Source organism: Corvus cornix, chromosome 2 (genome assembly GCF_000738735.6).
Source record: "Corvus cornix cornix isolate S_Up_H32 chromosome 2, ASM73873v5, whole genome shotgun sequence".
NCBI lineage: Eukaryota > Metazoa > Chordata > Aves > Passeriformes > Corvidae > Corvus > Corvus cornix.
Window position 1 is genome coordinate 102,080,183 of NC_046333.1, and position 27,268 is coordinate 102,107,450.

The following is a 27,268-nucleotide window of genomic DNA, read 5'->3' on the forward strand; positions in this document are numbered from 1 at the left end:
GCTGGTTATCCGGATGTAGGGTGAAGTAAGAGACCCCAAAATAAATTACGAATTTTCCTGCAAAATTAATAAGACTAAATAAACAACTTTCTAAAATTGTTAGATTTTTCAGAAAGAACATTCTGAGTATTAATCATTTATGTACAGAACAAGACTTTGAAGCTACACTTGTAGATATGGAAAAAAACTGCTGGAGAGTTAATTCTCTATATTATTCTATCCATCTAGATCAGTAACTTTTGTAATATGCTTTCTGGTAATGTTTCTGTGAGAAACTCTTGAGAAAGAAAACACAAGAACCAGTAATGTCTTTTTATTAAAATACCTCTTAAAACACTCATCATCATAAAATACACTGGGTGTTGCTGCATGACATTTGTGTACACACAACACTTTCAGCAAAATCTAGACAGCATCAGGAATTACAAAAAGTAAGGCAAGCCCCAGAAGGTGTGCACTACCTTCTCTCAGGCCACTCCAGACAACTGTGTTTACATTTTTATGCCATTCCCCACACCATTTCCTGGACACCTGTTAAGCTGCTCCCCCCATCCCTCCCACCCCCTTTGATTTGACCTCACAGTGAAATTCTGAGGATGTAAATGGAGACAGTATCATAGATCCATGGGGCAGCAGGTACCTGACCAGAAACATCAGCCCTGTTCCTCCCCCAAGGAGATTCTGAGCTATCCTCATATTTCCAATAATTTAAGACTGCAAAAATCTGAAGCATGCTAATGATCTCCTGCTTGCTTGATTTCTACGTGTCTCCTGTCTCGGTCAGGAACGTTGATCCATCACCCTCCAGCTACAAACAGTCACAGCTACTCTAAATGTATTCTTCCTCTTCATTCAATTAAAGAAGTTCTAGCAGAAGAAAATATAACATGAATTGTAAAATATTGGAAGAACAACTCCTCCATTATAAGCTAAGTTTTTCTATTCTTGTCTATGATCTTTTATCACTTAATTGTAAGTTTTAAGTATGAAGACATTCCATTATCCACAAGTTCAAAACAATAACATTCATCTTTCAAGTACATCTTTATAGCTGAAAAACACACTGAAGAAAGTAACATTATTTAACAAGAGTAGGTTTTTCTTTTATTATTATCATTATTACTATTATTCCATCTTATTGAAAGAACTGTATCATGAGAAAAAAAATTGAAAAAACATTCAGGCAAATTTTTCAACAAAATAAATGTAAAATGACTGCTTTCATTTGTACATGGTACAGATAGGTGTAACTTGAAAACAGTTTAATCCCTCTAGACTGAGGTTAATGAGAGAAAAATGAATAGTCAAATTCCTTTTTGTGTTTGCATATGCATATATGCATAAAAAAAATTCAAGGAGTTAAAACCCACATTATTATAAATACCAAAAACTGATCAATAACTACTCATACACTTTATTCTTGTACTTAGTACCATTATCAGTGGAGCCCTTAAATGGGTCATAGTAACTGCTATTAACTGTCAACATATAAAAACTCTTACTTAGAAAAATGGACAATGTTCTAAACTCAGAACACTTTAATTTTGCCTTTGCAGACACATATTCCCTTCTTCATTGACAAAAATTTATGGGGAAAAAGAAAGAAATTTAATAATAATAAAAATGTTTTGGAATAAATATTCACAGGATATTACTAAATGGGAACATGCTTGCTGCCAGCTGCTCAGCTGGTAGACCTGTACCACTTGCTTGTTCCTGTCATTTCATTCTTTATTCCTTTAGTCATTAAATCCATCATAGCCTTTCATGTTTCCTTTACTGGACTAAATGTTCAAGGAGTAACAACCCTAGAGAACAGTGCAAAAGCTGGGAGATGCAACTGCACTTTATTTAGTTTAACAGCTTTATTTTGGGATCTAAGAGAAGACTGAAAAAATTATTTTGTTTAACATAAATTACGCATCATAGGCCCCAACGAACTTACACGAGAGCAGGGCAAATGAAACTTGGAAGAAAAGTGTCCCATACATAGTGTTTTGTTGGGCAGCCCTTCTAAGAAGTTAGGATTTTATCCATGACAGCCCAGGCTTTGAACTTGTAGAGAAAGCATGAATTTTAATTTTTCTCCAAATGCCACTTTCACAATAAAAAGCTAACCTCAAAAACTGGAAGGCAATAAAGTTAAAAAACAAAACCAGAAACCAAACCCCCAAAACCCAGCCCCTAAACAGCATCCACCCTTCCTCCAACCTAGCAGCCATTTATTTATTTGTTGAATTTAGATAATGGAAATCTCATTACCATATTCTAAAAGCTTCCCTACTCTAAACTACAAGATAGAGTACTATGTTCTGAAAACCAGTATAGCCAATACTTTCAAATCAAAGGAAAACCATCAGAACAGCAATGATGAGCATGACTGTACCATTTGAGCAGAAATAAAGAAAAACAAGTTTCAAACATAGTGTTTAAACATCTACTAGTTAGCCTCGCTTACATGAATTTAAAAAAAAAAAGAAAAAACGTTTTCTGATTTTATACATCCTCTTTTGCAACCAGGTACATGTAATTGCAACCAGCAGGCACTCCACCAAAACGCAGTATTTGCAATCCCCGTCTCTTTAACCGAGAGAGATCACTTTGGCCTCAGTATTGCTATATTACAATTTTCCTGCTTCAGAACATGCAGTTCATACATTTGACAGTTTTACTGCCGTAGTCGATGCATTCTGGCCCGATACACTCACAGCAGGCGTTGTGAAACCATCGGTATTTGGAAGCTCCCATGGACTCGCAAGAGATCTTGCACTGATGTATTGACATGCAGTCATCAAAATACACCACAGTACACATGTGTTCTAAATAAGAGGGGGAAAAAATTTGGTTTAAAAGGTCTTAAAGTGTTTTCAAAGGTTAGTTAAAAATTAGTTAAATGTGCAGCTTTAGAAGTATGATTGCAAACCGACAGGACTATGAGGCATAAGGAAATAAAGGTGACAGTAAAAGCGGAGAGGCAAGGCAGAGAGACAAGGTAAAATCTATCAACTTCCAATTTTCAGCATCTACAACTCAACCTGTTGTCTGATCTCGTTCTGGGTTAATTTACTTCTATATTCACAGGCAAGAATGTTTTTGAGTTTTGTCCCCCAGTTACGAGAGATACCTTCTAAAGCGTAAGGATCAGCTATGCCGAAGTTACGATCAGGAATATGTCCTCTGAAGGTAATATGCTACCACAAAAAACTTCAGGTTTAGAGAAGTTGTTTAAGAAAAACATAAAAACCCACTTATTTGGATGTAGATGTTTCTTTCTTCCCTCCCCCCCCCAATTCCACAATAATCTTCAACCAGATTAAATTACAGACCTAAAGAATCCTGTTTTCATCAGCATGAAACTGCACACTCTTTTCTTCCTTATTTTTAGCAGCACCACCAGCTTCCTACTAATCTTAAGAAACCCCTTCTGCATAAGTGTTGACTTCATGCTTCTAACACCCATGCAATTACTTGAAATGCCATGAAGTTTGGTGTTGCAACATCAAAATGGAGCTAAGGCAACAACTATAAAATAAAACTTCCCCCCCCTCAGTCCAACTTCCAATTCTCCAAGCTGACAGATTCCACCATCTTTCTTCTGTACTGACCAGGTGATTATACCATAAAACTTTGTTCATCCTCCAAAGGACCATGATTACAAAACATTTACCCAGAGCATACCTTGGCACACTTTGGGCAAAGCACAACTGGCAGCAAACTGTCTGCAAACATGAATGTCTCACTCACACACAACAAACCAGCTTGTGAGCAGGAGATGTCAAGGGGCTTTCTAGCTTATTACTACTCATGGTGCACCTAGGAGAAACCCACTGATCTACATTCCAATGTGGATTAGAAAAAAGTAATACAAACTTAAATGGTAAATCAAGACAGTGGGTACGGTTTGGGTTTTTTTAATGACCAATTTTGACCACCATCAAATTATTTTGCTACTACCAAAACAGCTGCAAGAAGGTTAGAGAATGTGTTGCCAGCCCACTGAAAGCAACAGAGTATTCGTTGCCTTGGTCAGGCTCCAAACTGATGTACATGTCTTGCAGACACCATATACAGTGCAACAGGCAATAGGGATCTTGGTGAGGAAAGGCAGACCCAGAGCTGAAGCAGTTTCTGCTCTCAGAAAAGCTGTGCTGCAAGTAAAGCTGCAGTTGCCCCAAGAAAACTTGCAGTACCTGAAGTGCTGCTGGGAACGTCAACGAAGTGCTTGTGGCTGTGTAAGTCGTGCCCCATTCTTGGCACTTCTGTTTCTATAAACCCTTATAATATATCCTGAGGCACAGCAATAATTCCTCTATTCCAGAGGAATAGAGTTCTCAGAGAACAAAACCTCTGCTTGAAAACAACCAACATATCTACAACTTTAGTAAGGGCGTTTGATTGACAGAGAGGAAGAGGAAAGAGCTGAACAGAAGTGTATGCTATGGTACCATGTGCAAAGAGTGATAGGTATACATCTGAAGTGTTCAGCCAAAGCTGAAAAGTAGTAGGGAGATGCAGCCACCATGGCCTCAAAGTCAAGAAGGATCCAGAGGCCAGACAGCAGCTCCAACTTTTATGGGGAATGCACAAGAACTTGGCAACATTTTATCACCAGTGACAAAAAGCTCAGATTGCCATGGTCCCAAGAAGGAGCACGTACCATCCATTCCCAGAAGGTCCAGATAGTCCCAGGTATCTGTCCCCTTCACTCCTCACAGGAAGTTTTCAGTGGAAGGGTGTGGGATATGCCCAGCCACTGCCCTGGAGGGATATCTGCTGAGATAAAAGATTTCACAATCGCCCAGCAGGACTCCCTGGAAAGGAAATGACTTTTGGGTCATGGCGAGGAAAGGTAGACCCACAATCCTTTGGGATACCCTATGCAGATCATTCTGTAACCCATTGGTCTGTCCCAGACCCTCTGTAATCCATTGGTCCCCTTGCTGATCCCCTGTATCCCTATAAAGGCAAGCTCCCTCGAGCCCCTCGGGAGAGTTCTCGTCCCTGGCTCTCCCCTTTGCTGGAGGGGACCCACAATAAAGCTACCTTTGTGCGGAACCAGCCACACGAGCCTCTCGTTTCTCTCTCTGGTCTGGTTTGGCCTGGAGGCTGCCCTGCAGAGCTGAGCTGAAATCACGAGCTGATATCACTAAAGAGCTGACAGCCTCTGCAAGGGCTCCTCTGCCAGCAGCTGAGAGGAAGACACCGGGCCTCGGGAAGGCGATTCCTTTCGGGACCATCTCCCCGGACCGGTCACCTCTTCCTGGGTCACAGCTTCGGACCCCCACTACCAGCTGTAATAGAAGGGTAGGGATGAGAAAGTAGAAGCAAGTCTCCAGGCAGCATTCCTCATGTCCCATCAGTCATCCAAGTCAGTGCTGGGGTTCAAGCACAAGAAGCTTACAAAAGCCTCTGTTGCTCATTACTCATACTCTTTATATCCTTTTGCTCAACCTCTATTCAGTCCTTTGACACCTTTTTAGTAGTTTTCTACTGAAGTGTTACTATATTAAGTTTGACCTTAAATTCCATACACAGTCTTAGAAGGTGTCAGCTGGAGGCCCAGAGCCTCTGCCTCAAAACAGGCAATCCTGGCTAATCTAGAAAGATTTCTTCCTGCAAAATCACCTTTTGGGTGCTATCTCCACCTGACTGACCTAGCCTCTGGACAAGCCTGAGAAGGTAAAATGATTCCTGGCTATCTCCAGATCGGAGTGAAACAGCTCTTTAAAGGAAGCAACCACAAGTGCTCACTGCTATCTGTTGATCATGGCACTCCAACTTGAAACACACAAAGAAAAGCCTAAGGTCGGTCAGGGAAGCTTGTCAGGAAAGCTGTGCACACTGAGGTGTGCTAACTGCTCCCAGAACTTACAAGCTCCCTTCACACCAGAGAATGTCGTCCCTTCTGCGTAAGGAGACATCTGTGCTCACCTTCATGTTAACCTCATCTCTGACAGCTTCGGCAGTGTTAGTACTGCTTCAGAAGTCCTGGTGAAGCCCCCAATTCACCAGCTAAAGCTAGCAGAAACTTGAAATAAACTTCCTAGAGAAGGAGAGCCTATGATTTCTAGAATGTAAAGATCCAAGACACTGAACTGAGAGATATCTCTCAGGCTAAAGGAGGCCAGAGGAGCAGCTGCACCTGGCCTATGACTCTGGCAAAACTAGGTGGCATCAGTCAGCTCCTGTCAGACTGCAGGGACTGGTCTCCTGAACCACTCTCCCAGCACCAAAGCCATAACTCAACCTTACTATGGTGGCAGCAACAACCAAGGACATTAATCTTGACTGACCATAGAGTGGAGAAGAAAGTTTATTTCCACCTGCACACAAGTCAAGAGGATAGGTTCTCAAGGACCAGTGAAAAAATGCTGCAAAGGGGAGAGAGCAGACTGCGTGTGGCAGGCCAGAGCCAGCAGCAGATCCATCTGGTCCCAAGTAGCTCATGTAAACAGCTGGAGGACATGCTCCATGTATATGCTACCAAATTGTTTCCAAAGTCTTGCTCACTGAGAGACTTGCCAGGTCTGAACAAGTCAGATTGGCCAGGGTGCACTTTGTTTGTCTCAGGGCACTCCTAGTCCCCTCCTCAGCAGTGCCTTTGTGCTCATGTAGACGCTGAATTACTGAAAGCAGGAGAGTTCCTCCCCTCAAGCACTGAATCCTGCTCTATAGGCTGCAGAAAGAGAGTTACACAGGGGGAAAAAATACATACCTACAGGCTCAGCTGGGATCTGGGAGAGTATTTAAATTGTTTCACAAACCTAATTACAGAGTCATCACTTGGCTCCCTCAGTGTAGATAAAACCAGTATTACTTAGTGCAGGAACAGCTTTCTCATTTGCATTTTGCCAATTTTCACACACTAAGGACCACAGGGTGCAGGTGCAGGGAGGGAGAAGGATGCAGCAGCAAACTTTTTTTCCTGGAACATTAGTTTCTCACCTTTTTCCCTCCTCATACTTCATACTCAGTGAAGGTTGTGTAGGGGAAACAACAACCAAGTCTAAATTAAAAATGAACAGAAGAAACTACCAGGCTTTGCTATAAAAGTATCTGAATTGGTGTAATATAGAAGAATTTAGCAACTCAGAGAACCTTCCCAGTTAATGATAATTTGCTGTATGGGACCTTTGAAGTTAAATGTGCTATGTAACTTCAGCTGTCTGCTGGCCAGTTTATTGGTAGCTCTAAAAGATCTTTAAAAAGGTAACTGTCCACCAGCAGTCATACCATTTTATCATAGAACATCCTGGGTTGGAAGGGACCTTAAAGATCATCTAGTTCCAACCCCCCTTCTGTTGGCTGGGACACACCTTCTGCTAGAAAAAAGACTAATCTAGTACAGTAGCAGGAAGAGGGGAAAGTGAGAACAAGGAGATTGACCTGCAACTGAATATGAACAATCAATTGAGATAATCTACTACTTTTGGACAAGTCAATTTTATGTCAATCAGAATTTATAAAAAGAAACATTTTTAAAAAATCTTCTAGACTTCCTACAGAGGCACATATCTCTGCACTGGATTTCTAGCTCTCCTCTCCCTGTTGCACTGGAGGGGAGCAGAATTGCAGAGCAGATACCATCCCCTGTGTCACCAAGCAATGTAAGACAGAAACTCCTAACTGCAACACAGATTCTGTTTTATCAATTGCCAAAAAATTATCTAGTTCCCCTCTCTCTCTCGCCAACATCCTGTCATCATCTGAAACAACTAAGCTTATTTAAACCTCTGAACTCACAGTTCAGAGCTCTGAGGGTATCAGCTAGAAGCAGAGAGAATGAAGTACAAATGTAGCTCTAGATTAATAACCATCACAATCCTCTCTGAAGTAGAGGCTCAAGTGCCAGAAACAACTGATACAAAGAACTACAGCAGCTCCAGCAGGGCATGCATAACTTAGGCAGCTAAAACATTACAAGTCAATTCACAGGAGGAAAGGGAAGACACTCATTAGGAAAATAACGGGGAAGTTCAAGGTCTGGCGGCTGGGTTCAGAGTAGGCTGGGGTGAGAAAGGAATGCTTTATATCCCACCGCACCCCACCTCCTCCCAGATCCACAGCTGCCCTCCCAGGACTGGTGGCTCCATGCCACTTAGACACAAAGCTCGTGGTTCCAGTGGCTGGTGCTGCTTTTTCTGGCACTCACCCAGAACTGCATCAAGCAAGTCTGGCACCCTGGGCCATCTTAACGGTGATCCCTGTGAGAAGGCACAGCAAAGCTAAAATCGGATCTGTGTTACACTACATGACAGGGGGTATTTGTAAGCAGAGCCTTTCCAAATTTTGAAATGTATTCCAGAAGACAGCACAGAGACCACTGTTCCCCTACAAAATCTACCTCTCGTCAGCCCCTCTCCCTTTACAGGCCGTGCCATCGGCTGCTGCCAGCACACCATGTTGGAGGGAAGCATGCAAGGAGCCACAGAAGAACCACAAAATGGAGGAGGCACAGCACTGTAAAGAAAACATAAGGCATCTGTGTTCCTGCTTACAGGAATATTCTTTCAAATCCCTGATCGTCATGGCCCTGAAGACAACTGCTTAGCAAGCCACCTTAAGGGCATCTGCGTTCGCAAGACCTGCCCTCAAGCCTAGCAGCATTTTTGGGGAGAAGGAAAGGGTAAAGACATGGTCTGTTTCTCCCACTGCAGGCTATGCTTGTGTTTACTGCCACTGAGCACACACATCACATTCACATTCACTCTCTTTCAGTGGTTCTTCTAACACTTGCCAGCTTGTTAAAGCAGTGACCCGATTGTGTGAGTGAATTTTGCATGGGGAGAAGCCATCAGGCTCCAGGAACTTCCTTGGCTCCCTCACTGTGCCCATGCTCACAAGGCTCTTTAGTCCCAACCTAGAACCCCTCCACCTTTTGATTATGGGTTTCCCAATGAACTCAGCAAAACAGTATTAAAAACAATGCCACCTCATGGCTCACACAACCTCCAAGACAATTCCCCAGCTGTCCTGCTTCCACCATAAGAAACATCAACTGACCAAGGCCCAATGCTAATTTTTCTTTCCACCTCTTCTGTTTTCAATGCTCAAATCATCAATGTTTTTATAAGCAAAATTTAATATGACTTTCAAGAAAGCAGAGCACTACGAAGTTATGTACATTGTGACCAAGAAGAGACTCTTCAGCAGGCTTACATATTTAGATACTTAAAAGTATAGGAATAGGATGCGGAAAGTAATTTTCTATCTTTTCCAGTTCTTCACTGGTCACTAAGATGGAGAAGGCATAGCCAATGACTACAAGAACAGCTCTGACATTTATTTCTGTTTTAAGTGTCTGCTGAGGCCTGAAAGCCAGTGGCATTTGGTAACTATTTCCAAATATAACTGTTGTTTTTGGACTGTCATCATTCCAGTAAGAGCTCTCTCAACCTAATCTTTAGTATGTTCCTAGTAAAAGAAATGAAGGAGACTTTTGACTAAGAAAAAAATGCAGTGTTATGTATTTGTCTGTGTTGTTGAACTAAAAACTGCTCCACGCCCTTGAGATGCAATTCAAATTCCAAGCTTAATCCAAAACTATCATTAGCCCATCCGTTGGTACGGTAGTAAAGGACTGTCAGGAAACAGCCATCTGGGTTGCAGTACCTAAGTACAGTGGGATATATTCAAGGCTGTACTAAACGTATTTTTTTTCCCTTGAGTTTAATTTATAACTGTAAGTACTGTAGTCTTTGCACACAGAGCTTTTTGTGACTTTCCATTTTACATGGCTTTGTACATTATTCTCATAACGGCAAGCAAGCATTTTAATAACATCAAAGACATATGAATGAGATGCTTTCTGACCATCTGGTTTCCTAGTTCTGGAATTAATTTATTTTTCTAATGTGCCTTAGCCAAAGGAAATTAGAAAAGTTGCCATTATGGTTCCATTTAATCAACAGCAGTCCTCCTCAGAAACACAACTAGGTCAATGGTTCACACTGGTACGGAAAAGCAGCGTGTCCACCAATTAGGGTATCTTTTATTGATAAGATAAAAGGGCATCACAATAGCAACATATGGGGTTACGAATATTTAGTGTGTGTTGGGAAGGAAGCAAAGCACTAAATGTACTAACAAAACAAATCAGATGCTCTTTTTCCCCTATTAAGCAGCAATTTCACTATGAACTGTTTATGAGATTCTTTAAAGTCTGACGTAATGATTTGCAGGGAAAAGTGTTTCAGGTTTAGTATGGAAACCAAGAAACAGAGAGTATTTTTCTTACACCACTGTTGACACTACCTCAAACTTCTCATCTTCCCCCAACCCAACCACAGCAAACAATATTCTGAAGTCTGTTCTCTAAACTGAAAGTAAGAATATAAAAAACTTCATATAAAATAAGAGTAATATAAAATAAGAATCTGTAAGTTGAACCCCTACCACCAAGTTGCTTCTTTTGAAGACAATCTTTCACATATCCTTCCTTCATCAATCCTTCTGATCTTGCTTAGGTTTACTATTAATCCTGGATTTCATACAAAACATCCTTCTAAAGATTTCAAGTTATGCCAGCTCAGATGAAAGAAATAAACAACTGTTCCAATTGTAAGTGCTTACGGCATGTAGCTTTCTCAGACCTCTTAAGCCATGTTTCAGTTGCCTACCTCTGCACTGATACATGATTTGGATTCAGTTTCTGATCTGTTCTGTCTCCTAAGCTACAGGTACTTGTTTCTAGGTCAGAGAACATACCGTGCCAGTGCACATGAAACAACATGAACAAACTGCCTCATGCCACAGGACAATTATAGAGATAAACTCACGTGGTTCAGTGTCTCCTAAGATCATCAGTCATTTTAACACCATCTTCCACGTTCCTCAACAACTTTGCCTCACTCCTTCTGTTACGTCATGCTCAAAATTAGGCTGAACCTTTCACTTTCTTATGGGAAAAGAAGAAGCGAGCACAGAGAAGCATAGGATATGCACCGAGAAGGCTCCTGGAAGAGACAAGAGGAGATGCTAGGGATTTAGACACTTCACTCATTACCTTTGTCACTAGAGTAAGGTGTGTGGACATTGTTGTTTGGAACAGAGACGTTCTGATGCTGTGGCTGGTTCACTGTTTCTAAAAAGGAGACGAGGTTCTCATGGTGTGACAGCTCTTCTGCCACAGGGAAGGAAACAATATTCCAGTTCAGCTGAGTGTCCCCTTCTGTCAGTGCCCGGAAAAGGGAAGGAATTGGTTCATGCAACTCCTCGACAGTGCTCTTGGATGTTGGAGGTGTGTCGCTGTAATTGCGAGGATTGCACATACCTGCAGAGGAATGAAACAGTAAATTACACACAACTCCCTAAGCTCTTTTTCTTGAAACAAGCAGGAATATTTAGAGGATTAAAATTGCCTCTTTTTTTGCTGAACAGAACAGAATGCTTTCATATCTATCCCACTCTCAGCCCAATAGCAGAAGTGCTATCAAATACAGCAGGACAAGCTTTCCATAACTGCAGGTTTCAGATTACTCAGACTTCTACAAAACACACCTGTGACTTGTGAAAAGAAAAACCTCATCTAAACAGCACTTTGCTTCCCTTTCAGTGTAAGCATTACAGCTTAGAAAATGGAGGGTTCAGTGGGAGGTTTGTTTTCCCTGGGACAAGAGACAAAGCCCAGTATAATCGATAGTAGCATAAACCTGGAATGCAAGGTTAGGACTGAACAAAGGGAGTATCTTGATAAGTCTGAAGTACATGAAACTTTTGATCACAATTCAAGTATTCCATCTCATCTGCTGCAGCAGTGCACTAGATCTTTTTAGTCATCTGCCAGAGGTGCAAAGATCACTATCAGGACAGAGCATGAGTCTGAATTACTTTACTTGTGTAGAGACAGCCAAGATGAATCTCATTTTGCTCCTTAGCTGGAGGGCTCACAATAGGCAAAATACTAATTTCTAGGTTACCTCTTCCTTATTTTTCAATGTCTTCTGCAGTATTTTTTTTGAAACCCTGTAGTCTTTTTTCACTTTGCCAATTCCTACAAAATGTTTTTGTGATATGCAATGCTGGCGCCAGTTTTTCATTAACCATTTAAACACTAACATTTATTACTAGCAATGAAACTGAAGGGAATCTCAATATAAGTCCAATCCGTGGAAACAACCAAGGTTAAAAAGAAAATTTGTATCTGCATAGGTATTTTAAACTCAGGAGTCATAAAACACTATTAGAAGTCACCTGTCAAGAGACAGGCAAATCCATTTTCCTCATGTACATCTGGATATCATATTGTGTAGTTTCACAGACAGAGGTTTAAAGAGCTATAGCTGCAAAGCACACCAGTTCCTAAAGTATAAAAGTGATTTGGGACATGCATGTTCAAATTCTACCTGCCTCACACAACCAGAGAAGTATCTCCTGCCCTGTAGATCCACTAGAACTCCAGCTTCACGAATAATTGTGTTTAACTAGAGCCTTTTACAAACCCATAATCTTCTCAGCCTAAGTAGATGGATTTCCGTAGTGAACAAAGCAGAGGGAAGTTTGTCCATGATGATTAGCATGAGATCTAGCAAATCTTAAGCAAGTGGTTAGCATTACCAGCATTTGGTAATAGGAACACTCCATGACAGTCTGCTCCTATAAAAAGGTGAGCCAACTACAGAGTAGCAAAAAAAAATAAGCTTCTTTTTCAAACAACATCAGGTCATACTAAAAAATAATTCCACTTACACAAACATCCTACTGTAAATGATTGTTTTCCTACTCCTCTCAATTAGGTTTTTTCTTCATGGACCTTCCTGGACTTACTGCTTTAATAAGAAATTTCTATCCCTGCCTTACCACCTTTTAATAAGCATTAATATTAATCATACTTAAAGAAGGACTGTATTAACCATATAATTGTAATAAAGGATGCCCACATGAAAATCAGTTAGGAAGCTATAAAAGGTAAGAGTTTTGTAAGGATACATCAAGAGATGTATGCTTTAGTTTATGTCATTGTGTAAATGTTGTGAAACAGAAACCAGTGGGCCTTTCTGGACCTGTCAGACCAGACCTCTGCTAAGTTGGATTCAGAAAATAAATTTCACCAATAAGAAAGGAAAAAAAATAACATCAAGATTGTTTATCAAAATCCTGTGGAATGTGTACAAGCTTGTGTGCATATCAATGCATATGAAAATATTACCTTAGGATGGTACAAAAAAAAATTGCTCATAGTTTAATTGGTAAATGTTCATCCACAAAGATCCTTCACTCTTACTGTTTTTAAAAGCAAAATAATTATAATAATATTTACATATAATAAATATTATAAAATAGAAGCTTTGGTTAAAATGAAAATAAAAAAGTTTAACTTAGGAGCAACCTGTAAGGATCAAACAAGTCTAAACTACTGCTTTGGAATGGATGAGAAGATGCAGAAATGGGCTATCAAAACTATGGAAGCAGACAAGCCTTTACACAATGGACTAGAAGAGCTTAACTCAAAGGAACATCAGGAGAAGTTTTAGTTTACTCAGTACTGGGAAACTGAACCTGAAACCTTGTTAACTCTTGTAGGGGAGCAGGTGGCTGCAGCTACTCTTTCTCCTGAGGAGAACTCAGACAACCACCTGTGGTGGTCAGCAACCCAAGTTTAGCATGCAACTTTCGGTCATGCTGAGAACCCGTGACTCCCTTGTTTTGCCTTTTGCATGTTTTCCCCTGATTGGTTAAGATTTTGTCTTCCTGTTTTATGTAGGAAGTTATGTATATTCATTTTCCTTCTTTAATATGTATTAGTTCTAGAAAGTTCTTTGTTCCTCGACGCCCCATTGGATCCTTCCCTGAGTCCCTCCTATGTGTTGTTCCCATTGGTTCCCTTCCTGTCAATCCCACCTGCTTGTCTCTATCCCATTGGCTGAGATCCCTTTCCCCACCTATTCTGTACCCAGTGTAAGATCCCTGAACCCTCCCACCAATTGGCCTCTTAGTCCCTGTGATTTCATGGGAATAAACCTGCGTGGAGCACATACGGAGAGTCCCCTCTCTTTACTTCTTTCCCTTCGCCTGCGTGCCTGCTAAACAGTGACAGAAGGATACAGCCCCTTTTGGGTGAGGAGCTCTGCCCCGTTTTCACTGTGTGCTGGGCACTGAGTGCCACCTTCCAGAGGGGTTTCAGCGTTGACCTCCGGGCTTCTTTGTGTCGGCATGCGAGGAGTGAAACCCCCTACTGCCAGCTCCCAGTGGCTGAAAACCCCTCCAAACTCCTGTCCTGGAAAACACTATAGGAAAGAGCTGCAGAACACTGAGTCAACTGCAGATTTACAAAAAGAAACTCGTGTGGACTTCACAATCCCAAGAGGTAGGTTCTTCCTCTCCCTAGAGATCAGTATACCATGCCTTGCTTTCTACAGCAGATAATGGTTCTAAACTAGGGAAATAACCTGCACTGAAAATGGGCATTTTGACAAATCACCTTCATGTAATCAGAGAAAATCAACGTAGAGAAGCTGAGAGCATGTACAACATTCAAGATGCATCCCTTTCATGGAAGCCAGGATTTTGGATGGCAGAGAGACTTAAAACAACCACAGGAGGATGAAGCTTTCGTTACGTTTAAAACAAGAAGCTGAACTAGAATGTAACCTCCTGAAGCAGGGACAGCACTCACTTGCAGAGATCCAAGCACTCAACACAACCTGTCAGCAGCAATGTGTTCTTGTTAAGACTAGCATCTACTCCTACAGTAAGACCTTGTCTGCTTCTTTTTCACCCTTCACAAAGAGCTCTTTTTGCAAATAAAAGAACAGTGAAAACACTGGGCCATGCATATTTACTAGTAGTCCCAACTCAATCCTAAAAGTGTCCCAGTGCTGTACCTGTCAATGCACCCTTTAGAGGCAGAAACCTTCACAGAGCATCCAACCCCACAACGCTGGTGCTGTGGAGTTTCCTCAAGATGACAATTCAAACGAGAATTTTATATTTGAGAGACAAAATTAATAATGAGCTATTTAACAAGCAATACCTGGACTACTGCCACCCCCAGCTCCATAGAGCAGACACAGCCTTCAAATGTTTGGGTCGCCACAATAATTTATTCCCAACCCACACAACGAGCTGTAAGATGCTTAAAAGCACAGATTCTGTCCCAGTGTTTTACTTCTATTTTAAGACTGTGAGCTCAGCATGTGGCAGGAGAAAGCATTGTAAAAAAAGCAGAAAGTCCCCCCAAAAATGCGAACTTACCAACACAGTCACAGCACTCATCCCAAAGTGTGCCCAGGCAGAGCATACACTCTTTACAGCAGGAACAGTTCCCTTCCCCAGGGCGGCACTGACACAGCTCCTGGAATCAACAGACACTCATTACACTGCAGCAATCCCAGATGTAAAATAGCTACACAGCAGCGTGACTTTTCCTCCAGCCACAACTCAAATTAGGGCATTAAAAAAGCTTAGTACACTAATACAGTGAGTAAACGGTGAAACGGCTCCAGCCAAAGAACCGATCTGAGTTTACAAAAGGCTCTTTTGCAAGTTTGCCTTTTTTTTTTTTTCCTTAAAGATGACGTTCTGAAGACAAATCCGAAGTCAGCATTTAAAAGACAAAAAATCCTATTCATGGGAAAGGTGTGTGCACTTCCGTGCATGCCTAAATCTACAAGTTGTTTGAATGTTTTTCCCATCACAACGGGAAATTCAAAGCAGGATGCTTCTTTATATATAAATAGTGAGCGTACATTATAATTTAGCTAAAAAAGAAAGCTACTATAAGCCACATGTGCCTACTCAAGACATGCATGATGTCTACCATCACACCTATGCCTGGATTCTGAAAGGAACTTACCCAGTTAAGTCATCTGACCACAGGATTTTCTGCATCTCCAAATACTTGTTACACATTGCTCTCTGTTTGCAACATTAGAGATTTTTCTCCCCCACCCAGGTCTAGACGATTCATTTTTGCTATTATGAAAACAACCCCATGCTTCGTCCCAACAAACTGACACCTTGGGATACCTACGAGACGTCTAGAGCCTCTAGAAAGTGAAATGACCTACACACAAAGATAGAAAAGGCATGGAAGCATAATGACAAATCTTTCTCTTTGTATTACCTAAACCCAAAGGCACTGGTTTAGCATCCTGCTGGAGACACACACTTGTGGACCGCAAAGCATGGGAAAAGCCTACATGGATGAAGAAAATCTAAAAACCAAGCAGTCTCCTTCCCTCTAGCTCAAATCCATACTAGTAATTCCAGTTTGGCCAAAAGACTGTGGCTACATGACAATAATTCACAGCCTTGAATTACATCATAGAGCAAAACACAGACAAGCCAAGAAGTCCCTTTGGTTGTCCTAAGAATTTGGTTTCGATGACGTCTGTCTGGCTATCACATTACACACAACTGGGGAGGAAACAAAATCCCATTACTGGAAACACTGACCATGGGATCCTTCCACCCCTGGCTTTACTGGAAGGGCCATCGGCAAATCTCTGTTACACACCAAGCCAGGGAGAAAATTATGCCCATTCCCACTCTTTGATCCCGTTATCCAGAGGCGGAGGAGGGACACACTGCAAGAGACTTGCATGGGCAGAAGAGAAGGGCAGGAAGGTGGTTTGGTTTGAAATTCTCCTACCCTGGAGTCACCACCCATGGTTCCACCCCAGCTACGTCAGGGACACCTCTCCTTACAGGCAGACACCAACACCACCTGCAAAGTGAGTTCACAATGACTTGTTTGCCCCACTGACTGATTGAGAGTGAACCCCTGCTCCACACACATTTCTGCAATATGCAGCCCTGGTAAGCATTGAATTTTTACTTACAGAGTGGAAAACTACCAAGATTTATTACTTTTTCATCCTCAAAATTTATGAATGGCACCTATCACTATTTCCACATAAACTGTGCTGTTTCTAAGTAAAAGAAGAAAAACAGGCTGATTAACAAAATATATACATTTTTCCACAAGAGGAGACACCACAAACTTAGAAAGATGACTTATGTGAGTGAATGACGCATTTCTAAAATATTTATATTTGATAAACAGATTTTGTCAGCCTTTAGAATAAAAAGCCTGAATAGAAAAACTTTAAAAATAACAACGAGTGCTGTTACTTTGGCCAGAGAATAATATTAATACATATTAGCATTAAAAATATCCAGTTTACCCTTCAACAGTAAAACCAGGCAAGCAACTTTTACTTTTTAAAGACACCAACAAGCCAGCATGTGGGAGGAGGCAATTCTCACTAATCTATTAAATGTAATGCATGAATAGAAGCCAGAAAATTCACTAAACTAAAGTTGTTTCAGTTTTATGGAAGAGTATTCTCAGAGAATTAAATGTAACCTTAAATTCTGCACTTGCAACATGTTAACAAAAAATTCTGCTTAGCATCTGTGTGCGTAAGCATTGACTTGGGGACAGCATCATTACACCTACCAGTATTGTAACAAGTTTGTTTTTACAGGAAGGGCTAATGAGCAATGTAATCTTTAAGAGGCTTTTTTTTGTTGCTGTTTGGGTTTGGGTTTTTGTTTGTTTGTTTTTTATTATTATTTCTTTATTTTAAAGTTGGAGGGAGAGGAAGGAAGAAAGAACAACCTAATTAATTAGTCTTCTGCCACTTTGGGGCAATAGTTGTATGTTTTTCCATATATCTGTTTGCACATCCATGGTTTCCTTAACCAGTTTTGAGTCCTCCTGCCTGACTCATCCACACTGGATACTGGTACAGGATACATCTTTTTAAAAGAATGCTTACATGAGACGTGGGTGAAGCGAGGCAGAATAAGGAATGTTTCTCGTTGATAGCTGGGGGTGGTGAGGCATCAGTGGAAGAAAATATTACTCATAAGTCAACTTGGCAACTTCCCAAGCTGAACTACTGAAGGTGCATCAGAGAATGTATTTTGCTAGGCAAGAAATAAGCCTCACAGTTTAAAAATACAGTATTAAGTAGGAAGTAGGCATGTTTGTACAATAAAGATACTCCTGCTCCAGAGAGCAAAGAAAAATTTTTAGAAGATATTTAACATCTGTGTTTTTTTCAAAGCTTTCTTGAAATTCCAGGGGATATTTTCTTGGTGCAGGGAGAAGCAAGACCTGAAGGCATTGGAAACCTCTCTGCAAACTGGAAGGGGGAGTGAAAGAAAGAGAGCTTCTTTTTCCTAGAACAGTTTAATAACAGAAAATCTCCTGGAAGCGAACCAACCAGAACTGTTTTGTTAACCCAACTGGGTTACGTACTGCTACAACATGCACACTGAAAGCAATTTTTAGATGCCGAAGCCCTGAAGTTAAGGAGTGGCATTTATTTCATACCACAGGGCTAAAATGTCTTAGAAATCCTTTCAGGCTGACGAGTTTGTACACAAGATTAACAGGAGGCAAAGAAGACAGATCGAAAGAGATTTTAATTGAAACGATACCACACCAACTGAGGTGGCTGCAGGTCTGTAGAGTTGGGAAGAGAAAATCCTGTTTTCTCCACAAAACAACCTCTCTTTAGAAGGATTGTAAACCCATGCCTGAATCATAACACCATTTGTTTCCTACACACAGCAACAGTTTAAAGCACTGTTGCAGATGAGGCAGCAAAGCTCAGCTTCCAGCCCAACACGGACATTCCACCCCAGCCTGACTCCTGCCAGGAGCTCTGCACCTCAAGAGCCAGCCTGGGACTCACCTCAAACCCGTTTGCTATGAACAATTGTGGGAACGTCTCATCCTAGAGGTTTCTGCCTTCAAGGATTTCCTCCGTGTTGCAAGGACACAATATGCACCTCCCCTCCGCCCAGTGAGCATAACTGGCCTTTTCATCTCCTTCACACATGGAAACATCAAAACAACCCACGCAGCCAAGTCAACAACAGATGTGCTGCAATAAACACTGCAGCACGCGCGTCGTGCGCGCCCAGGGCTCCACCTGGAACGCATGGCAACAGTCGCTCATGGACTCCAACGCCCCAGTCCCAGGGACATGGCAAGGAACTATGGCCAGAGCCTTCAAGGGAACTAATTTTGTGGGCTTATCCTCTACACTTCCAACTCTTACCCACAACTCCCTCAACAGCTACAGGAAGCTGCAAGGTTTCTTAGCGAAGGCTGACCTTATGCAGAGAGAGCTGCCTCAAGCTATTTTCTTACAGGCCTTTGCTTATGGAAAAAAGAGGAGCACGAATAAAGCTAGAGCCCAAGATGCAAAGGGAAAGCTGAATCCATGCAAGTTGTTGATCACATGCACTATTCTGGATCTAGCAAAATAAATATTTATGTAGGGACCACCCTTACGCAGAGCAGCTCCTAAGGAGTGGCAGTAATGACTGTACTGACTTCTAGCCATGCTGGCAAAAATATTTATGTTAACTGTATGCTTTTTGAGAGACCAGGTCTCTTGTCTCTCTGTGTCCAGGACAGGCAGCCTTGCTTTCTGCACACAGATGCAGATGACAAGCATTCACAATCTGTTTGCTCCCCCAGTTGTCTCTGAGTGACATTATCTTGGTTTCAAGACATGGATTTTGCCGAACTTGAACAGCAATAAAATCGGTGAGGGAAAAATGTCATGCTACAGTCAAGCAACCTCCCTCAACACGGTATTTTATTTTTAAGTTCAGATTTCTCCAGAAGAGTTTAGAGGGGGAAAAAAATGCCCATGGACATACTCTACTTGCATACCTATCCAGGAAAGAACATGCATTTCATATACCAGTGCAGTGCTTCTGCCAAGTTTTAAAACAAACAAAAAAGCCAAGAAGAAAGATGACAATTACTTTAAGTCAAAGCTTTAGGATACTTCCTATCCACAATCAGACTAGTCTGACCTGATCTGTTCTTCTGTAAAGAATGAATACTGACTGGTAAGTCAGGCCTGTGTGCAGGAAGACAGCAGCCAGACGGCAGAAATGAACAGTGTAATTCCCCTGCAACTGCACACAACTCATGCAGCCTAGGCTACTTTAGGGTGTCAGAGCATTGCATGTGATTTTGATTTTAGGGAAATGCTTTAAAAAGGGACTCCACGTCACCTGTACAAAGTAAGAGAGAACACATCTACCGCAAGTAAAGCAGTTCAGTGGTTTCTCTGCATGCACAGGGCTGTGTTGCTACAGAGATGCCAACATAATCCAAGGAAAGCACAGTTGTATGAGCCATTTCCATGCACTGCTGAACCTCAGCCATTTATTGGCAGCTGAGTAAGGACTCCAGTTGCATTAACTCCACGCCTCCTGGGCTGTGCTCTATTCAGACTAGCTCATAAAAATAAAGTTTCAATGCTTGCTGTCTCAAGCTTGGCTCGATAAGGAGGAGTTGTCTGCTGTTTCATGGATGGTGGACTCCATCAGTGGCACCAGAAAAGGAGACACATCTTCCCTATTCTCCCCTTGCTTACAGCAAAACAAGCAGCAGACCAACAGCTGCCAGGATGGAAATCCAGCATCTGGACCAACAGCCTTCCCCTGAATCAACAAATCTGTACCACTGGATTTACTATTTAAGTGCCATGTACATCCAGTGACACAACTAGCACGTTACTTCTCACAGGTTTCAATCCTAGAGCTGATTTTAAAAAATGCAAGAGAAGGGGCTTATAAGTGCATCAGCCTGTCACAGTGCACAATGTCCAAAATGCCAGCAAAACCACTGAAGTTCTGTTTGAAAAGGTAAAAATCAGAAGCCTCGTTCTTGCTCCCATATTTAACAACTCCACTGACTGTGGTGGGGCTGGAAGAAGCAGCAATTTCTTTTTTTAAATTTTAAAGCGATGGCAGTGCAGAAGCCGGAAAGAAGATGGTTGAGCCTACAGCCAGTCTTCATTCCACAGGATGGATTTGTGAATCTGGCAAACGTTTTTATTTGTGAACCAGACAAATTCTAACCGGAAGTCAGTGAAATGAAGTAAACATGGAAATGCTTCAGGCCACTTCTGCATCTCTTTTCGGGCTGTGACCATGCATTTACAGTAAGCACACTCGCATGTTACTGCCATATGATGTTTGTGCTCTCTGTTATTGCATTTCCAATCTACAGTGAAGCAGTAGGGAACAGTTGCTTTTAAAGAAGCTGCAGCTGGCCACAGGAAGCCTCCTTTTTCAGTCTGGAGTCAAGAAGCATGCTCCATATACCACTACTAAGGAAATACTTGGTAGGTACCAGAACTGCTTGCCATTTTGCTAGAAGAGGCCCTTTTGTTCTGCTGCACACCATGCCTCTTAACTCCTGCTCTAAGAAGAGCAACCTGGTCTCACTCTGTTTCTTTCACTGCACAGACATGCTGTGAGTCAAAAACAGCATCTGAATTTAACGTCCATTTCCTACCAGTTCAGCTCATAAGTATTTAGTTTGGTTTTTAGGCATCTTTTAATTCACTGTACAAACCTGATGTTATGGAGACCATCAGGCATCAACTCCGGACCCTCTGCTTGAGATTTAAGGAACTGGACAAATTGCAAGTTAAGGGAAACATCTCATATGGACATAATCCTTGGCTTGAAAAAGTTTCAATTAAAAAAGAAGAAACATGCCTATATAAATACGCACTTGGTATTCTCTCTCTATAAAATGGTTGTTAATCTACATTTATAGGGGTAGGAGACCAAACTAACCTCTTTAAAGAGACACTACTTAACATAAAATACCAGTTATTTGTATCTTTTCAGGACACAGCTTCAGGACTGTTTTTTGAACACTCAAAAGCAGGTAAAGGACACATGACTTGTACCTGTATCAGGCATTTACTGACATCGCTGGCACAGAGAGCCTTGTTGCAGCCTGTTGATGATGGGATCCACAGCAGGAACAGAAGGACAGTGACTGTGGGCGCCGTGATGTACTGTGACCTCATGTTTCCTGCAGGCGAGCAATTTTCCCAAGTACTTCAACCAGCACTGAAATAAAAACCAGCGACTGAAAAGGCTTTTGGGACACCAGTAAATTCTATTCCGTTCCCCCCTTGCAATTCCTTCAATAAATATGAATATTTTTTTAAAAAAAGGTCAAATTGGGGTACTTAACAACAAACCCAAAACCTCCTCCTCCAGCTAACTTGTTTATACAAAGCTTTCTGCTATTGTACCTGTGGATTAAAACTGCAATACACTTGAGGTGAGCAATCTCAAGTTTGCAGTATCAAATATAAAATCCTGTAAACAGTGATGATAAAAAACCACCTCGGATGACAAAACCCACCAAAGGAGACCTAATTTTGTAAATGCTCAAAGTAGACAGATGGGGTTTGTGCAGTATCTCCTCAGGCTAAGGTACACACAGGACTGTAGGACCAAGGCCATACAGCAACCTTTTACAACAAGGTATGTTGCCCCTGTCATCTTTAATGCAGACAGGCAGTTGTTTTCACACGGACACTTGGATGTCACACAGGCTTTCAAACCAATCACAAAGTTGTTAACTTATTTTTTAAAAATATACAGACACCAACACTAAAAAAAATTAAAAAGTACCAGACACTTTGAACAACGTAACTTCCAAGAGCCAAGCAAGTGTCTGAGGTCAACCAGAGACGATGAGCATCTGCTACTTCAAACAGACTGAGGAACTGGGCTTGTTCAAAGCATTCCACCTTTCTCCCTTTGTGAAAACCCAGCCTGTTGGCAGGTGGTATTTGCGACAAATATATCACGATTAGCAGCATGCCACTGAGTTTTTACTTGTGCTTTGCATATGAACCCAGCCAAAAGAGGACCTATTGCAACAGGCACTGTACCAATACATAATAGAAGGCAGCCCATGTTTGGGCAAGCTTACAGTGAGTCTGTATTGTTCTCCTAAGAGAGGAAGAATGCTAATGGAGCACTGGATTGCTCTCTTTTGGTATCTAGAAATGTTTTTCTGTTTTATGAACTACAAGACCCAACACCCTCAATGAGCAGAAAAGTGGAAAATACGTAAAGAAGGCACGATCTGGACATTGAAAGTCTGCGTCCGATTAGTCCTTCTTACAATGGTTATTAAATGCCTCTGAATCTCGTTGTGCTGGGCACGCCGCCATCTGTACCAGGCAGGGCTGGGGAGACCCCCCTGCAAGACCCGGGAGCACGCACGGAGAACACGGCATCTTTTCCCTCAGCTGGGGGTCCCCGCTTTCCCTCCCTGCTATCCGGAGCCAAGAACGCTTCCTTCCAGCAGCTGCCGGCCCGGACCCGGCGGGTGTCGCATCCCGGGTGCGGGAGCCGAGGCGAGCACGCTGCCTGGCGAGGGGAGCGATCCAGCCGTGCTCGGGCGCGGGGCTGCGTTACATAAAGGGTTCCGAGGAGCGGGGTCGAGCGATGCCGCTTCCACACGCACTCCTCGGATGCGCACCGGCGTCCGGGCGCTCCTTCCCCGCCTCCCCCCGCCGCTCCAGTTCCGATTCACCGACCGCTGTTTTCCCAGACTTTTATCCGGCGTGGCGTCCCCCCGGAGCAGGACCCCCGCCTGCCGCCCCTCCTCTCCCGCAGCCCACCCCGGCGGCACCGGCTCAGCATCGCTCTCCCGCTCCACCGGGATCGCACCCGGGCCGGAAAAGCCCCCAAAAAACCCCTCCGGCCGAACCACCCGCGCTCGGCTCCCCGTCCCCGATGCGGCTCCCGAGAGGCCCGGGGCCCAAAGATGGCACTGCCAGGGGCCGGGAGGCCGGTGACAGGGAGGGAGATGTGGGAGAACACCACCCCTGCCGAAGTGGCCCGGGGCAGGCGGGGCCCCGAACGGGGAGCGGGGTCTCCTCCTCCTCCTCCCTCCGGCAGGCACGCAGGCAGCGGGGCGGCCGCGCCGAGCCGCACCGAAACTTTCCTGCCACAAAGAAGCAGCCACGGCTCCGCCGCCTTCTCCACCTCCCCCACCAGCGGCTCCATCCCTGCGCACCCCCCGCCCGCTCCCTCGGCGGCGCTCACCGGGCGGCCCGGGCCGGGCACCCCGCGCTCCGCAGGCGGCTCTCGCTGCTCCGGAGGCGGCGACGGCGGCGGCAGCAACCCCGCGCCTCGTCCCACTGCTCCCCCCTCGGCCGCAGGCAACGCGGAGGCGGCGGCCTCGCATCATCGCCCCGCCTCGGGGCACCGTCAGGCGCCGGGACCCTCCCCCCGGGACCCTCCGCCCCGGCGGGCGGCGGCTGCGCGGAGCCGGGCGGGAGGAGGAGGAGGAGGAGGAGGAGGAGGCGGAGGCAGGGGCCGGTGGATGGGAGCTGCCGCCGGACCGTGCCTAGCGGGACGGGACTGGGGGGTAAGGCCAGGAGACTGCATCCGGAGGGGCTTCTTCAGGGGAGGACGGCGGAACATTTCCCCGCAAGCCGAGTGCGAGCAGAGAGAAACTGGGGGGTCCTGTGGGCAGGACAGGCAGCCCGGGGAAGCCGGGGCGGGAGGAGCGGGCAGGGAGGGAGAAAGGGAACCGTGGGGCAGCGCCGCTGGAAGTGCCAGCGGGAAACGCGATTAACTTCCCCGAAAGCTGAGAAGGTGCAGGCGCCCGGGGGAGGGCAGGGGCCGCCTCCGATGGGAAGGGACTCCGGGCTTCCGGACAGCCTCTCCCAGGACCACGGCTGGGCGGCGGCTTTATCCTCCCACGTGCCAAGCTCCAAGGAACCAAGGTAACAAGTTTGGTCCCTAGAAGAAAAACACAGGAGGATCCTGGCTCGGTACCCAGAAACTCAGAGCAGCCCTCGGGCTACCCAGGAGACAGCTAGACCCCGGTGAGGGAAGCAGGGCCACTGCGCCGACGAGTTACTACCGTATTGCGTCTCATCCCTTCTTCCCAGCTCCCGCCGCTCTGTTGGGGGAAATCCACAGCACGGTGTCCTTGAACAACACGAGGCATCATACCACAGAGTAAACTCGGGGAAGAAAAAAAAAAAAGAAAAAAAAAGGAAAAAAGACCACAACAAATATCAGAGAAGCCAAGAGATCATTATCTGTGGGACTGAAATATGTGGAGCAATAAAACTTTTACTAAGAAGTTGCAATTGAAAAAACTCGGTTGCACAGACCCTGACACCGGAAAACCTTCTCTCCTTACAAAAAAGACACAGGCTAATGCTAAGAAACATCTGTCTTCAGCTATCCTTACAAGATACTGCCAAAATATTTTTCTTGTCTCCTGCATCCCAAGTATTTTTGTCACACACTTCTTTTCTAACACAGGCAAGACTTCTGCAGCCCAGTTTATATTTTCTGTTCTGTTTGCTAGGCTCTTAATTACCTCATACTTCTCCACTTCCAGCCATGGCTGTTACTTTTTACTACTCTAGTAAGTATCTGACAGAAGTAACTTGTACCCACTTACTAGTTAACACCTTGCAACTTTATCCGTATCTCCTCATCTTTTCAAGCATATAATACAGATTTCTGCAGCATTTCAAGATTTTACAGCTACGTTGTCGCTTTTTCCTCAACAGTTTCAATTCTGAACGAGGTCAGGAAGATATTGCTGCAATAAAAGCAGGAACAACTTCTCCTTCTGCAGATACCTAACAAATTAAAAGTGAAAAAAAAGTTACAGGGCAGGAACTACATATTAATTGGTATTACCGTGCTTGAGTTACTATTTATTCTAAACTGGCACTAGCAGTGATGTGCAGACTGAAGGAGCCTGCTGTCCACAGTGTCTCTTGTTCACTGCCCATTTGGCCTCTGCTCCAGGAAATGCCCCCTGGACATTCACAAAAGCACAAGGAATAAGTTCCCTGCGGTAGCTCACCTGAAAAATCCATTCAAACCAAGGATTTTATATCTCTTACTCTGAGTAACCAGGTCTCCTGCCCAAGCCCCATTTCTTTCAGAAATAATTTCACAGACATCAGATCCCAACCATTCTTGAATAATTTATGGCCTGGAGGGTAACAAATCTTTTTCATGAATATCTGTAACCTCCTACTAATAAATAATTAACTGTCTCCTCATTAACAGTACTAAGAATAAAAAAAGCATTACATTTCACAACATGGGGAATTTTTTTTAACTTTTCCATTGAGCCTCCTTATATATTCCAGGAATGCTAAGGTTTGATGTACCAAGTGTTCCAATATTAAGAAATTCCAACTAATAACATGACCAATAAAATTTATTAAATATTATATTTACAACTATTTACATATCCCTTCCATAGATTAATATTAAAATAGACAATATACAATTTAAGAATTTTAATTCAAAGGCATTTTGTTGGAAAAAATAGGCTCTATTACGAGACCACCATATAAGAGCAAAAGGGTTTTTTTTGTCTTACACAAAAATATTTTCAGTATAGGAAGTCATAGGTATGGCATTACAACAGCAGACTAATATGAAGTATGATTTTGTAAATATTACAATAGTTTAGGTATCAGTTATTAAAGGGAAGGAGTTCAGAGTCCTGTGGAGCATGCAATACAGTTCAATCCTTTTACAGTTATGGTGATGAAACACGCAGCTAAATCAAACGCATGCCATACAAAAAGGAACTGCCAACCAGGAACACACTACACGTAATAAAAACGACAACTTTGGCCCAATAAACATTAGACAAAAACAGTTTTACAGTTAAAATATCTATTTTATACAGGTTTGAACATTAATTACAAGACTATTTACATTTGCACAATATGTATAAAATAAATTATTTAAAAATGAAGACAATATTACATCTTTTTCCAAAAAGAAATCTGTACAGTAATTTACAAAACATAATAAGATTAATTGACTATTTTCCTCCAAATCTTACATTTTCTTCCACAGGCTCTCATCATTTTTCTGTGGGAGTTCAACTGTTACAGGAGTTTCATAATACAAAGCTTTATAGCAGATTTTAGGTATAATTTGCTTTTTGGTGGATGTTTTAGTTATTAACAGCTTCCAGCGCTGTCAACTCACCAGGTTTTGTCATCTTTTTCAGCAATAAGCTCTAAAGCTACAGGCAATTTTAAAATACAGATAACAGCAGTTACTGCAAATCCAGACTTAAAGTTTGCATCCATCTTCTGTGTTTGAGCAAGAGTCTGTGCCACACTTCTCTGTAGGAACACCTGAATTACTGAGAAAGGTGGTATTCCACAGAATTAAGTGCTCTGTCTCAAAAGAAAAATACCTTTGTGCATCACTGCACCTCAGTCTCTAGCTGTCCACGGGGAGGGGCGAGCCAGACGGTGCTGGTTGTCATATGGGCGTCAATTCAAAGTCATCATTAACATCAACAAGAGGAACATAAAACTCCTGGATTTCATAAATGCTGATAGATTTGTACGTAGCAGGATCAAGCTCTTGCAGTTTAAGCTGCCACTCCAGTCTCTGCACTGCATTCAGCGCTGCTGCTTCGTGCTGCTGCCTCATCAAAAGGCACGTCTGGTTT

The 27,268-nt window shown here is 43.0% G+C and overlaps 2 protein-coding genes and 1 long non-coding RNA gene across 4 annotated transcripts in view; 1 reads left to right on the forward strand and 2 right to left on the reverse strand.

Moving 5' to 3' along the window:
* Positions 1 to 297: 297 nt before the first annotated feature.
* TWSG1 (twisted gastrulation BMP signaling modulator 1) lies at positions 298 to 24,042 on the reverse strand. Its single transcript, XM_039549947.1, has 5 exons — positions 23,851 to 24,042; positions 21,684 to 21,849; positions 15,193 to 15,292; positions 11,006 to 11,272; positions 298 to 2,819 (listed from the first exon to the last, which is right to left on the reverse strand). The coding sequence occupies exons 2-5, from the start codon at positions 21,804 to 21,806 to the stop codon at positions 2,638 to 2,640; spliced, it is 672 nt and encodes a 223-aa protein (XP_039405881.1). The 5' UTR covers positions 21,807 to 21,849; positions 23,851 to 24,042; the 3' UTR covers positions 298 to 2,637.
* An 81-nt stretch (positions 24,043 to 24,123) lies between these two features.
* LOC120409768 lies at positions 24,124 to 25,383 on the forward strand. The gene is made up of 2 exons (XR_005601568.1): positions 24,124 to 24,175; positions 24,705 to 25,383. It is a non-coding gene; the product is annotated as an uncharacterized LOC120409768 (long non-coding RNA).
* A 604-nt stretch (positions 25,384 to 25,987) lies between these two features.
* The window catches only part of ANKRD12 (ankyrin repeat domain 12), a 59,539-nt gene continuing 58,258 nt past the window's right edge, over positions 25,988 to 27,268 (reverse strand). For both annotated transcript variants that reach the window (XM_039549946.1, XM_019284046.3), the window contains one exon: positions 25,988 to 27,261. In XM_039549946.1, the coding sequence (XP_039405880.1) occupies positions 27,076 to 27,261 (186 nt within the window). In that variant the 3' untranslated portion in view covers positions 25,988 to 27,075. The remainder of the gene's footprint in view (positions 27,262 to 27,268) is intronic.

Bases quoted from the DNA above. Each gene is read 5' to 3' on its own strand.
- TWSG1 (XM_039549947.1), bottom strand. From the start codon at position 21,806: ATGAGGTCACAGTACATCACGGCGCCCACAGTCACTGTCCTTCTGTTC. The intron at 15,293-21,683 runs GTACAAGTCATG...TGTTGATTCCAG, and splicing joins TCAGTAAATGCCTGATACAG to GAGCTGTGTCAGTGCCGCCC. The intron at 2,820-11,005 runs GTAATGAGTGAA...CCTCTTATTTAG, and splicing joins ACCTTACTCTAGTGACAAAG to AACACATGTGTACTGTGGTG.